Here is a 17,323-nt window from a genome sequence, read left to right on the forward strand (position 1 = left end):
TACTCCATCGTAACCTTCTCTTATCTGTTAATGACTTGCCATTCGAACAAGATGAGCAATCTTGTCATGCACAACGGCAACAAATAAAGCAGAGACACAAGCAGATGAGCAGCAGAGAAGTAGATGAGCAAGATTCTGATGGTTCTGTTGAAGAGGAGGGATATGTGTACAATCCCCGACGGCTGCCTGTGTATACAAGGAGAACAATCAGACATCAGAAGCCTCCATCTGATACACTCAGCAATCTCAGAGTAGGGGCACAAGAATTCCAACCTCAAAGACGTGCATCAGCTTCAGGTGCTGAGTACCAGCAAATGGAATCTGCTCCCATTGTCGTACCAGCATCAGCACCAGCACAACTACAGGATGACACACCGTCTGCTGAGAATGTCCATGAACAAACTGGAACAGTTGATCGAGCAGATGATACAGGTCAAGGACTGCCAGAGGGGATGGTTGAGCCTGATAGAGAGTCACAAGGTGGAGAGCTCTTAAGGAGGTCCACCCGCAGGGTACAACCCAGAGAGAGATTCACTTATGACCAATTTGGGCAGCCATCATACCAGCCCTGGGGACACGGAGTGAATGCTATGTTCTCATTTGTTCCTTACCCCATGACTCCATACCCCGTCTTACTTGGACCAGACTACTACCCTACTCCGACTGTGTGGACTCATTAGACAGATGACTTCTCCTAGACTGTTACCTGTCTAGGTTATTTCTTGTTGGTGTAGTTCTAGATGTCCGGAGACATCTCTTGAAGTGGGGGAGAGTGTAGTGGGTCTAGAAATTAATGTTTTACTAAAACAGACACCCCCATTTTTGAAAAGATTATTTTATTTTAAGATGATTAGAACAACTTTCTAACATTTACTGACTCATGTCGATGACCACCTAGTCAGTAGAGGGCGCTACTGTGAGTGAATGAACAAACGAGGAAACTTCTATGGTCTCTGCCCGCGCATGCGCAGGCAATAATAAACCGCTGCCAGCAGAGCCAGGCACAACGTATTAACGTGTCTGTTCCTCATCATTCACAGATCCACAGCGCATCCTGCCTGTGCATCGCTTGTGCCGGCCCAGATTTCCCCTAGGTCTGAGGCCGGTAACATTTAGTAGTAGTGAACAGGTTTTATTAGTTGTAATTACTTACTAAATGATTCATAAATCATTTGATCATTCCATAAATTAATAAAATATCATCACTGTTCAACTGAGGCTGCTGTAATAAAAACAAACAAAATCTCTTCTTCACGTGGTCAACGAGTACGTTTATTGTGAAAAGTCCGTGCCACCGGAAGTGTCCCAGGCAACTTTCCCAGCTGGTCTCAGACAAAGCGGAGAGAGGGTTATGGTAGGAGAAGAAGCGCATCGACCTCCGGAGAGCTGCTGCTGCTGACGGGGACTGAGAAGATGTCTGTGGACGAGGTGTACGTGTTCCGGCCCTTCAAGCTGATCGCCCTGCTCTGCGTCTTCCTGGCGCTGTGCCTGGACGTGGTGGCTCTGCTGAGTCCAGCCTGGGTCACCGCCGAGCATTTCTCCCTGTCTCTCTGGGAGTCCTGCTCCCAGTCCGAGGCTCGGCAAGCCGCGGAGGAGGCTGCGTGGAGCTGCTTCTCCACCCTTTCATCTGGTAGGAGGAGGAGGAGGAGGAGAAGAAGGAGGAAGAGGCTTTTGTTTGTTGTTTGTTTCTCGCGCCTGCTGTGTTATTTTACGGAGGTTGTTGTCTTTAATTTTCTGGTATGGCTTGGAGCTTCTGGTGCTGAACACACCTAATATAATCAGATTTTTGGCGCAAAAAGCCTATAAAAAATAGAGGGCAAGACCTGAATAATGTTGTTTGATGGGAAAAGGTGTGAACTCTTTACTGCTGCTCATTTAGGCAGCCATTTGGTATTTATCAAAAATACCACAAATCAGTGATGTTATTTACTAAATAAATAGTTAATCCTAGCTTTTTTTATTTGAAAAAAGATGCACATGTGACAAAATCCCTGTCATCTTATTGGTGTAGTTTTAAGAAAAGTAAATTTGTCTTCCAAACATTTCAGTGTTAAGTTATAAGGAAAGATCTTAACTCAAGTAGCATTTTTGCTGTCCCTCTAAGAAATCTACTAAGTTGCTTTCTAAGAGCTCCTTTGGCCAGGTGAAATTTGCTTTATTTGGTTTTAGTAAGAGACTGTAAAAGTTGAATTGAACTTTTGGTATATTTATTTCAAATCTTGATTGTTGTACATTGTTTTTCTTTAATTGTAGTTTGTGTTTTAGGAAAATTGTAAGTGAAAGAATGAACTGTACCAGGGACAGATTTCTGCAGCTCTGTTTTTAAAAGCTGAGTTGTCCATGTCAATTTTAGTCAATATCTCTTGACAAAAAGTAAAGATATGTCTCTCTTTCTTTACTGCCATAAGTAGTCTCTAACTATTTAAATTAGAAGCACGGGCAACATTTTAAAAGGTAAAACTAAGACAAAAGGATTTGAAGTTGACATAAATTGTATTCAGCATCTGAATAGCAACTAGCATTGCTAGCTTTAGCAGCTGTTGCTGTCTTGGTGTGTACTCCCTGGGGAAAATAGGTCCTTATTTTAAATCTTAGATTTGTCCACTATTTCCAAGTAAATCAAGCGTGGCCATGACACCATTGTGTTTTTCTTTTTTTTTAATTCTGACTGGACAGCCACAGATTAGAGTTGACGAAGCAATGCACTAGCTGATTTTACATTGAATTCCTTAAAGAAAACTCCGCCATAAACATCTCTGGCACATTAAACTCCAACAACCAGAAGGCTTTAAAGTTGTTTAAATTGTCACCTTCCACATCCTCCTCCTTTATGGCTTCAGGGGGCCCAAAACCTGGACTTGCTAAGTCAACATCCAACACCAGTTTATTTCATAATCCTCTCCAGAAACAAACAGGGACCCGCAGCCTGTGGTGGCTGATTTCCCTCTCACACTGTGGAATGTGTTGGCGTGAATAGGAGGCGGGTCTACTGCTTTGAGCTCATTAAAACAACAGTGGAGTGGGGTGTGTGGGGGGTCAAAGGTGGAGATCTGCAAAAGGCAACAAAGGGTGATCATCCACATGTCCTGGTGCTCACCCAAAGGTTCTTTGACTTATTTATTTTTGGAGTGACGTCATTGTCCTAAAGACAATAACATGCAGGTGACTGGATTGATTAACAACAGTGTTCGAAAAGACTGGAGAAACATACTTGTAATGTGAGAACATCGTTTCTCCGTGTGTCGGAGCAAATATGTAACCACATAATAGACTAAAGATGGTGAAAAAATATTTTCTGGCGTTTCAGCAAACTACGTTCAGAGGGCAGTGATAAAATGTTCCTTTGGAGGACAACAGGGGGATGTAAAAACAACTCAGCTTATCCTTTTATGGTTTGGGTCAGAGCACAAGGCTTGGTTAGATTGTTATGGTACGTCTTTTAAAAAAAAGAAGAAAAATAGGGTAAACGTGTAATTTCATCCTCCTGCGGTTGTGGAGGTATTCTCAGAAAAAATATGTTACGATGGAAAGAATGTCTGACTTTTGCTTTTCTGAAAGGAGCAACAGCAGTTTGTTTGGAGTAGACCATTGAAATTTTGTTTTGCAAGTCACCGAGGATGACTGAAAAAAAGGGATTTTCAGACACTACAGAACCAAAATCTTCAAGTAGAAAGTCCAAGACTTGTTGATTTCCATGTGATAGTTGCAGTTGTGCTACATTTTCAGATGTGAAGTTTTCACACGTTCACTCCTTCAGTGCGATCTTAAAAGATACAATTCTTTTTGTGCACCAGCCCATAGACAATCCTCATAGATTTTTCACATTCCTGCTAGAGGAAATATTTGGACTCAACCTGGCTGGATGAAGAACAGCAGTGGAGATTTTTCTCCAGAGATTTCTGCTACATACACATTCAGACATATACGGCGATTCTAGAAGCTTAAAATCTTCCTAAAGGCACTGTTGTTCCATTAAAGCTTGCATTAAAAGTCTGTCATTATTTACCAAATGATACTTCATGAGAACAGTCATAAGCATTCATGAAGACTCCTTCATCTTCATGACAGGTTTTGTCATGCTTAGGACGGTCTCATGTCAGTCTTATGAACACCTCTTTCAATAAAGTGCTACCCAATATCCTGTTTTCCTAATATTTTAATCGCATTTAAGTGAAATGTTGAGAATCCTGCATCAGTTACCTTCTCTCCACAGTAATACCCTACATTGTGTTTGCGGCTTGTTACTCGTGTTCCTGATTCTCTCCTGCAGGCTTGAGTCTGTTCTGCTCTGTTCGGTTCTCTGTGTAGGATTTGCACTTTCTTTGTGCTGTTTGACACAACGCTTCAATTCAGCCGCGTTGCGCTCTGAATCAGGTGTTTTGTTGTCAGACTGGGATGCTCCTCTCTAACCTGCTTGTGTCCTGTCCTGCAGACTGGCAGATCGCCACCCTGGTGCTCCTGGGGGCCGGCGCCATCGCGACTCTGGTGGCGTTTCTGGTGGCCCTCGTTTCCCTCTGCTGGGGTACGAAGAGGCAGCACTACCGCATTGTGGCGGTGTTCCTCTTCACTGCAGGTGGGTCGGCCTTCACGACTCTCTTTGACTGAACGCATTTGGGGATGGAAGGGCCAACTGATTTGCATTCACCACAATAGTTTCCATGCTTCCACGTTTTCTTTTCTGTGCTCCCATTAAACAGAGGCGATGCAGAAATGGAAAAAAAGAAAACCATCAGAATGAGGTTTGATGGTTGAGCTCATATTTTTGTGAGGTTCAGTTTGTAGAGTTGCTGCCGCTGCTTGAGCCAAGAAACGGCAGCCGCAGAATTTCCAACCTTACCAGCTAAAGTAAAGTCACATTGAGACGGGGTGGGGGGAGTCATTAGAGACAGCTCACCCAGCATTGCCTCATACAATGGAGTCCTGCTTTGTGGAAAGATCTTTTGGGCCAAACCAAACTCTGTAGCGGAGGAGGGAGGATCTAAATCTGAAACGTGTAATTAGGAAGAATCATGAAGAATACAGAGACTGTAATAACTGAGTCATAACTCAAGCCTCATTTAGCTTAGCAGTAGTGAAACCCTAACCACTCACTATCACAAGACGTTACTCACACTGACTTCAAGCAATGGCAACTTCCAAAATAAAGTCAAATTATATAAGAAACAGACGTCCTGCACACTACAAATAAACCTCAACAGTTTCAGAGTGTGAAGAAAACTTTATGCTTCCCAGCATGGAAACTTTATGACACTTTTATTATGTGCTAAATTAAGTCCAGGGTCAAAAGTCTATTAATTCTCCATTTGTACGCTGCAAAAACACAAAATCTTACCAAATAGTTTTGGTCTAGTTTCTAGTGCAAATATCTTTGTGAACTTGAAATAAGACAAAACTAACTTACACGTAACTTTTTATTAAGATATAGAGACTTGTTTTAGGTAAATAATTTTATAATATTGACGAAAAAGTATTTGTTCTATTGGCAGATAAATTAACTTGTAACATGAGAAAAATGTCGTCTTCTGAGTGAAATAATTGCGTTTTTGCAGTATATGAGAGGAAGAAATATACAAAAGTTGGAACTCTTTGGAAAACTAGTCAACATATGCAAAATTGAACTTTTTCACTAGATAAATCCCCAATTTCCTTAAATTTGGGAGATGGGTGATGAGGGATCTACATACATTTGCATGTTGGCCGGAAAGTTAAACTTTGGTCTACATGTTTGTTGTGTCTCCTTCATTTAAAGTTGATAACTGCAAATAAAAGGATTTCCTTTGACAACCAATTCTTCTGTCTGAGCTGCAGATCTCTTCTAAAGCAACCATGGGATAAGCCTGTTAGATTAGGTGAGCAGTTCATGTCCAACAGTAGCATACTCTTTACATTTTCAGATAACGTTAAGGTTCTCTGCAAGCTTTTCTAAGCTTGGAATGTTGTTTTATATCCTAGCCCTGCTTCAAACGTCCCCTTGAGCTTCCTGCTTTGTTCCCTGGTCTTTATGATGCCATTAGGTCGGTAATGTTCTCTAGCAAACCTCTGAGGCCTTCACACAACAGCTGGATTTATAGTGAGATTAAATTACACGCATGCTGTGGTGGAACTTCATTTTATCCATGGTATCTGATTAAAGGCAGCTGAATATAATTGGAGGCCACACTTCTCACATTTTTATTTGTTGAAAATGTTTCTGTTCTTTTAATTACGAGTGTGAAGGCGGTGAAAAGACTTTTGCTAAACGTCCCCTTGAGCCTCTTGCCTTGTTCCATGGTCTTTATGATACAAACATAAACCATTTTTCAGCTTTCCACCATGTATACAGAGATATCACAGCTTTCTCCGCTTCTTCTGATGATAAAATTCCCAAATTCTTAGCAATGTTACACATATAACATTACTCCAAGGTTGTTTACTGACCTCCTAACACTTAGCCTAAGTAGCAAGCTGCACCGAAGGGGCCATCGTGACGCTCCTAGCTGTTTGTCCTTCAAAATGTTTTTGCAGCCAGGACTCCAGCATGGCGTTTGTACAAAATCTGTAGAGAATTCAAACTGAAATAATTAGTCAAAGTTTTAAAAATCACATAGGTTTCTTTGACTTTACAATGAAAACATTTGGTCATTGAACTTTCACAGGGATCTGAGCTCAAAGGCTGAGATCAAATTTCTGAAGTCTGCCGTTCCAGGCTTTTGGCCCACATATTTCACATATTACAGCACAAGTCTGTAGTGGAACGCTCTAGAACCTGAGCTCAGACCATCACTCATCAGAAACATTTGGCACAGTTTGAAATAAACTACAACTGTGAAGAAAGAAGATCAGCATAAATATGGAGGCGAAAAAAGCTTCTGCTGCCCGTATGAGCTTGGTTTCCTTTTGATCAACCACAATTAATGGGGTGTTTGCAATGGCATCACAAGAAGTACCCAGCGGTCATCTCGGAGAGTAAACAATGGCCGTAACTGTGGCAACACATGCAAGAAATTTAGAGAAAGGTTTTTAAAACAGTCGTTCAAAAAAGATGGGGTGGTTTCTAAATAAATGAAATCTAAGTGATGGACTAGATCCATAACTGATGCTAGTTGATGAGTGTTTAGGCTGCCAAGCATCTCTTACAAGAGTTACTGCTTTTCCCAGTAAAACTCAAAACCACTTCAGTTGGGTAATGTTGGGGAAAACATGGTTGTTGTTACTGGCGAAGGAAGAATTTCTGTTTGTTCTTTTTAACTATTAGTACATGCTAATGGCCACTAGCTTTTAATTGATTAAATAAAATTTGTCACAGCTCAGAAATGTTATTTTTATCAATGCTGTTGCTCCAAAACCAGTGGTTGGTAAGGAATTTAGGAAAAGGTACCGAAGTTCACAAATCGTGTTTGTCACAATAAGAAAATTGGCAGCACAATTAATTGTCCCAGAAGTTATTGCAATAAACAATATTGATATATATATATATATTTTTATACCGTTTTTAAGTAACGTGAAGGCAATCACGTAATAATGCAAGAACACATTCTCAAAGATTAATAAAGTTTAAATTCTAAAGAATATTTAACACTGGAACTGGAAGACATTTTAGATATCCAAAACAACAAAAACACCAAATGGAATAAATTCATCATTCTAAAAAAGAGCCAGAATGGAGGCTTTTATCATCCAGTTTTTTTTTTTGGTAGTAAGAGGAAAAACAATAAATCATGCAAATGGAAATTATTGAGCTTGTTCTAATATATTATACGATTACTTGATTTATTGTTTATTGCGAAGGGCCTGGTTGCAACTTGACAAAATGTGAAAAGTGGTCAAAGGATAGCAGACTTTCTCAAGCCACTGTAAAACTGAGCAGAATGTAACTTTCTAACACTGAATGGCATTGAAAAGGAAGCTTTGTATTGTTCTCTCTCTGCAAACAGCTGCCACAAAGGAGCACTGTAGTCCTGTCAGTGGCTGTGGCTTTCCCTGTTATACATTTACTGCCAAGCGTGGGAATGCCATGTTATTCCTTCCTGTGTGTAATTGCCTTAAGAGCCTGGAGAGAAAATGTCTCCATACAGACTCAGGAGTCCTCAGCAGAGCAGCAGCAGAAGGGCTAGATTGTTAAAAGCCTCCTGGCAGGAGGACTGTGACTCTGGTATTTATTTTCTTTCCAGAAATATGACCTCAGCTCACTCCGTCGGGCCTCAGTGAACACAGCCCGGGTCTCCACCCAATCACCCAGGGCTGCGTCCTGTAGGAAGGAAAGGTGGAAACACCTTTAAAGTCCTCAAGAGTTGCTCAGCATGCGTGCGAAGGAGCGAGCAAAGTGTGAATTCTTTTGGGTCTGAATGGTGGTGGAGGAAAGGATGATTCATGACGTTACCACAAAAACCTTCGCCCATATGTGAGGCGATTAAGAGAATAATGGCTGATGTTTGCGACTCTTCGCACTTCTTCGCGTGAAAGAGCTGAATAAGCCTCATGTTGTGGGTACTACCATCTGCTCTAAATGTTTGTCGCTGTCAGGGAGAAGCCACTTCAAGCAGGCCTCACTTTCCTCTGAGAAACCCGCAGAATCCACCATCTTTAGAAAATCTTTTTAATCCATGAAGTTGTAAGGTATGAGTAGTGATAGTTCACAACACACCAAACTAATCTATTGAGTTCTTAAGGCCTTTTTTGCTTTGTGTTGCAAGTATTGGGATCTTTCTTCACATTAGAGGCCTATTTTATTGGGTTTTTAGGTAACAAACCAAGATGAAACTTTGCGTATTAGTGAAGGAGAAGCGAATTGATTTATGATGGTATTTCTTTCATTCTTACCATAAATTAAAATCAGATTTCTTTTAACCCGAAATAAAACCAACTGTAACCAGCTATCATTAGAAGTACTATTTACACCTGTATGCAATAATCCTAGAATTGTAAAAAAAAAAAAAAAAGTATAAATTGTAAGAGGTTTGTTTGAGAACATTGGTGGACAAAATTAATCATGGAGCTGCAGTTTTTAAAACTATAAGAAAATAATGACAATATTTTATGGATAAGAACAGGTTAAAATTTGCACTTTTATTAATTTTTTTTATTATTAAATTCATTTTACATCAGAGTACAAGATGGAAATGGTATATTTCATTAATGAATGACTATTAAAGTCAGTGTGTGAAATAATCTACACAGTATTGAATCGTGGTGATGAATCCAAATTCAGGCCGCACTATTCAGCGTTGCTTTATTTTTATATATATAATGCAGAAAAGCAGGGATCGTTTTTTTTTATTCACTTAATAGTCGTGAGTTAGTTTATGTTGGTTTTTCATGAAACGCAATAAAATACATTGACGTTTCTGAATTTAACATGACAAAATGTAGAAGAAAAAAGACTTAAGGTAAAGTAAATATTTAGTACATCAGAATATGATCATTTTAAGCATCAGAACAAATAAATTAATAATTAATCGTATAAGCATGTTATGTTCAGTTTATTTTTGAAAAACATCCTACCTGTTTTATTCATCAGGTCCTGTTTATAGTCAAACTGTCAACTTTTAGTCATCATTTGAGCCTGGAAGCTGTTTGTGTTCGCTTTCATGTTCAGGTTCATTAATGTCACGTTATCTTGTTTGAACCAAGAATTGTTATACATTGAATGGCTTCCCACTTCTAATGTGTTACAGATTTTTAGTTTGAAAGATGGGAGGGAAAAAGAACTTCAAAAACGAAGGATTAATCCATAACCATGTTAATTATTGACATAATGTGCTAAAAACTGTTTAAAATGTCAACTCATTTTGTCTTCGCATTTTTATTAGTCAATGTTTTACAGCAGCCATTTCCATACTCAATCTAGAATATGTGCTCCACTTATCTTTTTTTGTTTCACTGAAGTCTTTCATTCAGATGTTTTCCAGAGATAAAGTTTTCCTTTCTCTCTGCCTTTATGCCGTTCTCCAAATTCAAAATCTAACATTGGTTAGGAAGAGAAGTTTGTTGCTACATGTTAGTTTGGCAACAAAAATTTGTCAAATTCAGAAAAAAAGGTTTGATTCTCAAACAACTATTTTATCGAAAATAGAAAATGTATGTGTTTTAGGTTTTGAATTTTGCCTGTTTCATATAAAACTGTCTGGTACAGATCCTGCTGTAAGAAACAGTTAGCTTTACTAGTTGTGATTTTATAAAGTACAGAAAGTGCAGTTGTAGCCTAATTGGCTGATTGGATGTTTATCCTACTAAATAATAATGTGTTTACTGATTATTTTTAACTATTAATCAGGTGATTAAGTTTCTTATTTTGCGTTACAAAATAACTAACAAAGCCATTTTACAACCATTAGTTTATGTGAGTAATGTAACGTGAAAGACTGCCTATAAAATCTTTGTTTATTAAGGAGCGTAATCTCGTGTTTGTCTTTCTGGTTGCAGTTGTTTTGCAGGCCTGTGCCCTGGTGCTCTACCCAATCAAGTTTATTGACGGAACGGTTCTACAGACCTATCATGAGTTCAACTGGGGCTACGGACTCGGCTGGGGAGCCACCATTTTCATGCTGGGCGGAGGGATACTCTTCTGCCTGCGGACGGACATTTACGAGGACGCCATGTACTAGTGAAATCCCTGCCGCGCTGCTGAAAACGCAAACATAAACCCACAGAAACTTCTCTATGCTCTGCACAGGGCCAGTACGTGAGCAGACCCCATGTCTTGTTTCTGCCTCCTGTCTTGCTCTTGCTGTTATTTTTAGACAGGTTGTGAAGGTGCTATTTAGGGCCGGGGGCTGTGAGAGTCGATCTCCACCTCCATCCTGCAGTCACACTCAGCTGCCGGTGGCGTTTGGTGGAGTGGGCGAGGTGGCAGCACTAAAGCACAGAGTTTTCTGGACTGGGTCGGGCTGCTGGACGTTTCCAGGATGTTTATTGTTAGAAATGACACAGACCTGAATGTGCTGGGGCTGACTATTCACCAGGACTGACTGATCTCCACATTTCTTTTCTTTTATTTTATTTTTATAGTGTATTTATGGCATAATTTCTCTCTTTCCTGATATTCAGTGTAAATTTCCCCTTTGTTTAAATGAAAACATATCTAATAAGTGTAAATTAGACAATTTTTTTTATAGATGTGTAGCCTCTGAAAAACAATCACAGTAGTTTGTCCCATAAAATCTACAATACAAAATATTTCTATGCGTGTTGTTTGAAGGAAACATTTAGACATATTTGTTACAATCTGTCATGACTGTACAGCACAGAAACAAAAATACAAACCAGTTTAGAGAATAAGATTGCATTAACAAAAGGACATTTTCAGGGAGATTCCAGTGAAATGAAGAGAACCATAGATGGTTGTTGTTTATAAATGATTTTGTTCATTTTCCAGCCTTGCTAGCTAAATAGATACTCTTCCACAAAATTATTACAGATGTCAGGACTTTGGCCAGCTTGTGTCCTAGAGGTGTTTTGAGACTCCACTGAATTTGAAAGGTACAAAGAGAGATGTACATCAGCCCTCCATGAGTCATCTGAATTACGTTTTGAATTTTCCCTGTGATTTAAAACCAGAGGTCAAACAAACTGACCACTGGTAACTCATTTTTTTATGTATTAATAGACCCTACGATAAGTACAACCACTTTCCTTCGAGTCTCCTCTACATCTCTTTTTATTTTTTTTATCTAGGCACTGTCTGTGTCTCTGACTGCTGGCTATGGACTCCTGTTTAGCAGAGCTGAAACTAAGACAGCAACAGTCCCACAATGCAATGCGGTTTGATGTTTGTGCTCATTCCCATGGCTATTTCATTTCACATCTTAAACAAGGCACCTTTGGAAAAAAAAAGTTTGTCCTTCAAATTCTGAAAAGTGTACGAAGCAGTTCTAAGTTATTACAAAGTTTAATTACATCTAGTTTGGGAGTATCTGGGTTTTATATTATTGTTGGAGAAAATATTTAATTATATTTCTTTAAATTTCCAATCAGAAATACCCTATCTACAAATTATCTAATAAATTTTCCTATGAAATCAATGTATAGGTATTTTCTTTCTATTGTTCTTGCAATACTTGGAAGAAGACTTAAGTTGCTTTCACTATCTGGTTGCTAGCATAAGGTCAGTTTGCCAATATGTGAAATTCATTGAATTATGCTACACTATGACACATTTGACATATTTTTGTAGTTTGAGAGTTTGCACAAACTGATTTTGTGTATCTTTATCCCTCTGTCTAGTGTAAACTTCCTAACTTTGTTAATACAGGTTCTTTAAAACTAAAAAACAAGAAATTGAGATAATTTCATTACGTAGCTAAAAGTTGAAACTAAACCAGTGATTGTTTAGAAATTACCTTGGTTCACCTGAAACAAATGAAAGCTCGTTACCAGCTCCGTGAGAAGGCAGTTCAAGTATAAGGAGTTGTTTTGCAGCAGGTACATGTACTCCCGTTTTAGGGCCTAAAGGACGGGAGGTGGATGGCCCTGCTACAGACTAAACAACCCCGAGCCACCGAACCACCATCATTATCTGGAACACATTCCTCAGAGGAAGGCGGAAGCTATTTAAAGAGGTACCACGGGACTGCTAGCTAGTGAGCTACCTAGCTAGTGTGCACAATGTAGCTACATGGAACATTTTAAACGTCAGTACCACATTTTACAGCATTTTAACAATTTACTCATGAATTTAGGATGGAAAATCGTTTCTAAAACAGCATTTTACAAATTCACTGACACACCTGTTAGCAAAGCCTGAAAATAAATCCCTTTTTATTGCTATGCTTCTCTACTAGTGAACCTTTTTACCACCAAATGGGTCATCCTTCCTTAACAGTTACATTTATTTTAAATTTTTGCTCTTACTAGAAAACATGAGACAAAATAAATCAAGAGAAAAAAAAAAACATTTATAGCAAAATCTGGATTTATTTTCATGTTACTGAGGTCTGTATTCACAGCCAAATAGACTTTGAAAAGAAACTGGAGGAAAATAAACGATGTAAAAACAAACAAGAAAATATCTAAGTGGCAACAATTTATTCATAATTTAATACAAACAAACCACTTTTATTATTATTATTATTATTATTATTATTATTATTATTATTATTATTATTATTATTATTATTCTTTTAAAAAACAAAGAAAGTATCACATCCAAAAAACAGAATATATAGGAAAATAGAAAAAGCCTAATTTATGATTAGGTGTCCAAATAAACGTATACAGGTTAGGTGAGTAGTTTTTTTTTATTGTTGTAACTAATTCATGACATGTGTAATATGTTCACTTGGATTGCTCATTTAGAAGAGTGGCGTAGAAAATGGGCGTCTGTCACGTATTTATACCCCAAGATAACAGAAAAAAATTTTTAAAAGTTATATTTATATAATACAAGTTGTAGGGGTGCAACAGCAGCCATGTTTGTTTGTTTGTTTGTTGTGAAAGTACTGTATTTTTACCCAAATAATTAAAGATATTTAGTTCAAAAGTTGCATTTTTCTCTTTTTTTTGTTGCAAGTGTGGTGAATAGTAAATTTAGTTTGAAGATTTTTGCACATCTTAGCCATCGCGGCTATAATGTGCCAGAAATACATAATGGACAAGGGGGAAGCTTACAAAATAATTTAAAAAAAATCCTATTTTCTTTAAACAAGTGCGTTTTCATTTATGGTGCGATTTAAGATGTTTAAAGTTTAAGGTAACATTCTTTCCGTGTCTGGTGGAAAAACAAAAAACATGGTCACGCTTGAGCGGGCTGGTGAAGGCTATCTTCAATCTGCTGCAGCTGAAAAGGGATAAACATTTCCCACAGCTGTGGCGGCGTGAAAATCGAACAGCTGCGAAGAGTACTTACTCAAGAATCAACAACCCCCAAGGGGCAAAGGAATCGAAATTATTTCACCATGTAGACTTGATAAATGGGCTCTGTGAGTTGTGCGGTGCTGTTTTCTAAATGTATGTTTTTATTTATTTACACAGGGTATCTCGTTGAGATCCAAGCTCTCATTTACAAGAGAGACCTGTTATGATGAAAAAAAGTTAAATTAAATTAGCTAAAAACAAGAGTATCTTTCATGAGATTTCTCTTTGTGTCTTAAGAAATTTGAGTTGTTCCAAAGGAATCAAAGTGGATAGTTTCAGATCCTGCTTTAGTGTTTCACATTAAAGCAGCAGTGTGAGAAAATCCTTTTTTTTTTCTTCTTTTTTTTCCAAGTCCTGACCTTTACTTGTGGAAAACCGAAGGAGAGCAAATCCTGAAAGTGTAGCCAGGGACTGGAACAGTGACGTGCGGTGAGGTTCATAGCTGGTGAGGCACTGACGTCATCAGAATCAGATTTGCAAATAGATGCATAGATTGACAGCAGTTTACAGGTTATGTTTCACTTCTGCATCCTTACACATACAAACTGTAGCTCACAAAACACACATTTCCTTAAAAAACAAAACAAAATATCACTATCTCTATTATAATCTATCGCTGCACTTGACTTGCTTCCCGAATCGTTTAGCCTAGCTCGCTGTCACTTACTCGGCAGTTGAGGAGTGAACAAGACGAACGTCTGGGATCTTGAGCGCCCCCTGCCATGAGGCAAGAGAACTGCCTGCCTCACCTCGAACCTGTTCTCTGCCGTTTATAATCGCTCATTACACGAAACACGTTACACAAACACAGTTGGTGACAAAAAGCACTGTACATTATATACATAAGCTAAATTATTGGAAATAAGTTCACATATTAAATTTGTTTAAACCATTTTATTGACGCCGTACAGCAACATGCTCTCTCCGCTTAGCAGCCAGCGCAGAGCCAGGGGTTGCGCAATCCAAGGTGAGGCAGAGCTCGCTGCTGCATTTGAATGGGAAAATAAGAAAATTCAGCGATTTTGAACAAATAAAAATCGAAATTGGTGAAGCTACATGAAAAATAAATATTTTTTAGTACAAACCACCGGATGAATATAACAATTTAAATTACTTTATGATTATATATTTTCTTTCTTTCCATGATGGCAGGTGAGGCACTGCCTCACCTGCCTCCCCTGACCGCACGTCACTGGACTGGAAAGCTTTATAGATAAAAATGTACCAATGCATTACCAAAAAATATAAATTACAGTGAGTGAAAGTCTTATAGCCTGCTGAACTTTACTCCACCATGATTGACAGCATCTATACATATGTAAGCAGGCGGTGTGTGCATTTATAAAAACATCACAATAATTACAGAAAGGCAGGAAGGTTGTTAAAACAAGATGCTTCCTAGCACTTTAGCCTCCTGGAATCTTAGAAATGTGACTTAAACGTTGGAGGTGAGACGCTCTAGGTCGTCCTCATGATTCAGTTTTTACAAATTATGACTCCAGGCATAGAGCTTGCTCTATATAGAGCATGATTTTGATTACATTAGTAAAGAACAGATTGTAATTTCATGTCAGAGAGTAAGTTGAGGATTTTTTTAACATAGCAGTGATCAAAAACATTAAGCGTCCTCCGACTCCCACATGTAACCTTGTTTATCCTTGAACTATGCACATTCATTATCTGCAGTCGGTTTTCTTTACTTTTAATCAGCAGCAGAGGGCTGTAAAAAACATCGTCTCACTACAGTGATCCGTCTTAAAGGTCAGTGGTGGGAATGCCTGTGGGCTTTCACCCTCAGGTTTCTGCCCACACAGATACTCCTACTTTTTTCTTCTATATCTCTGAGTATAGAGAAATCATAAGAACAACATGAAATGTCTCAACAGAGGCACAGTTCCTGTGTGCTGGTAGAAAAGCTAGTTGCTAAATTCCCAGGTGCCCAGCCTGTTTTCTAAGTGCACTTAGTGGGGGTTGTATTTAACAGCAGCCTTAACAGTGGTAGTATTCTTCCACCTAGTGGTCAGATGAATGTGATGTCAAGTTGTCTAGCATAAATCATGGCATACATGCAATGCCACTTTTGGTCAAATGAGGATTGCAATTTATCAAAATTAACAGCTGGTCCTGGGAGAAAAACATTTGTTAATGTTCTTTTCTTTGTTTCTACCATAGCTTGAAACGGTACTCTGTATATTGTTTTTATATATATATATATATATATATATATATATATATATATATATATATATATATATATATATATATATATATATATATATATATTTTTTTTTTTTTTTATTGTATCTGCTTCTGCTCATTTTGAATAAATTTTACTAGACAGTGTTTTCTTTATCAGCAGAAAATAAGCAGAACCACTACAGCCCGGCAGCAAATGGGATAGACCAAAGCTTTTAAGGTAGGTGGTGAATCCTGCAAAATCCTGTTAGTCAGAATTTGAAGGGAGTCTGTCCTGTGAAGATTAGCCTGGCCCCTGGGTGCAGTAACCAGCCGGGCCCTGCACGCTTTCACCCTGCAGGGACAGATTCCAGTTACTGAACCCGGGGGTCAGAGACACATCGGCTCTGACCTGCTGTCACCTGAGGAAAAAATAAAATCATTGCTTTACCCAAACATTTATGTTAGGATTTTCTGAAAATAAGCACAAAATCTAAAGATCAGACCTGAAGTAGTCCAGCGCTGCTGATCCTCATGAAGATGAGAGTCAGTGAGCTGTGATGAACTGACTGAGCAGCAACACCTGGGCTGTACATTACCCTCCTACCAATCTATTATCAAGACTGGCTCCTCCAAAATTACACATTAACCCAAATAACTTTACTTGCTTCTCTTCCACTATCACCACTCTGCAGCCCCCGAGTCCCATTTAACCTACATGTGTTCTTACTGAGGGCTGTGAATGGTACAAATTCTGCATTCAAGAAACTTGTGTTATCTCTTTAGGTGCAATAAAATTATCTGAATATCTTGCATAATATTCCACTTTGTATTACAACGTCTAGATAAGATGAATTGCAGTGTGAGCACAATTCTTATCCACAGACTCTTATTACCGTTTATCTAAGTCCATAAATGAATCCATGCCTAAGCAGAAATCAGAAGAAGAGGGCTGTGTGAACCTGACAACATTGGTGTGGGAAGCAGTCAGCTGCCATAGCTGACCTTGAGGATGTCAATGAATGCTGGTTCAAACACAGAGCTGTGGTCAACCTACAGCCAGATGGGTATTTTCTCAACAAGAGAGAGAGAGAGAGTATCATGCAGCAAGCAGGTTTGTGCTGGATAAGTATTTGAGATGCATACAGGACAATCCTCTTGAATCATTTTAGTCTTTTGTAATCTCCCAGTTTTTCAGAGAGCTCATAATCACTAAGGTTCCCTGGACATTTGGAAAAGAGCAAATATTCCACCACATTTAACGAGGGAATGTGGTGCTTTTCCTCATATTCATTCTTTAGCAAACAAATTAGTGAAC

The 17,323-nt window shown here is 38.6% G+C and overlaps 1 protein-coding gene across 1 annotated transcript; it reads left to right on the top strand.

The window, feature by feature from the left end:
• Positions 1–1,278: 1,278 nt before the first annotated feature.
• Positions 1,279–12,971, top strand: LOC122845087 (transmembrane protein 47-like). Its single transcript, XM_044141105.1, has 3 exons — positions 1,279–1,630; positions 4,433–4,573; positions 10,402–12,971. The coding sequence occupies exons 1-3, from the start codon at positions 1,414–1,416 to the stop codon at positions 10,581–10,583; spliced, it is 540 nt and encodes a 179-aa protein (XP_043997040.1). The 5' UTR covers positions 1,279–1,413; the 3' UTR covers positions 10,584–12,971.
• The last annotated feature ends 4,352 nt before the right edge of the window (positions 12,972–17,323 follow it).

Source organism: Gambusia affinis, linkage group LG15 (genome assembly GCF_019740435.1).
Source record: "Gambusia affinis linkage group LG15, SWU_Gaff_1.0, whole genome shotgun sequence".
Classification (NCBI taxonomy): Eukaryota; Metazoa; Chordata; class Actinopteri; order Cyprinodontiformes; family Poeciliidae; genus Gambusia; species Gambusia affinis.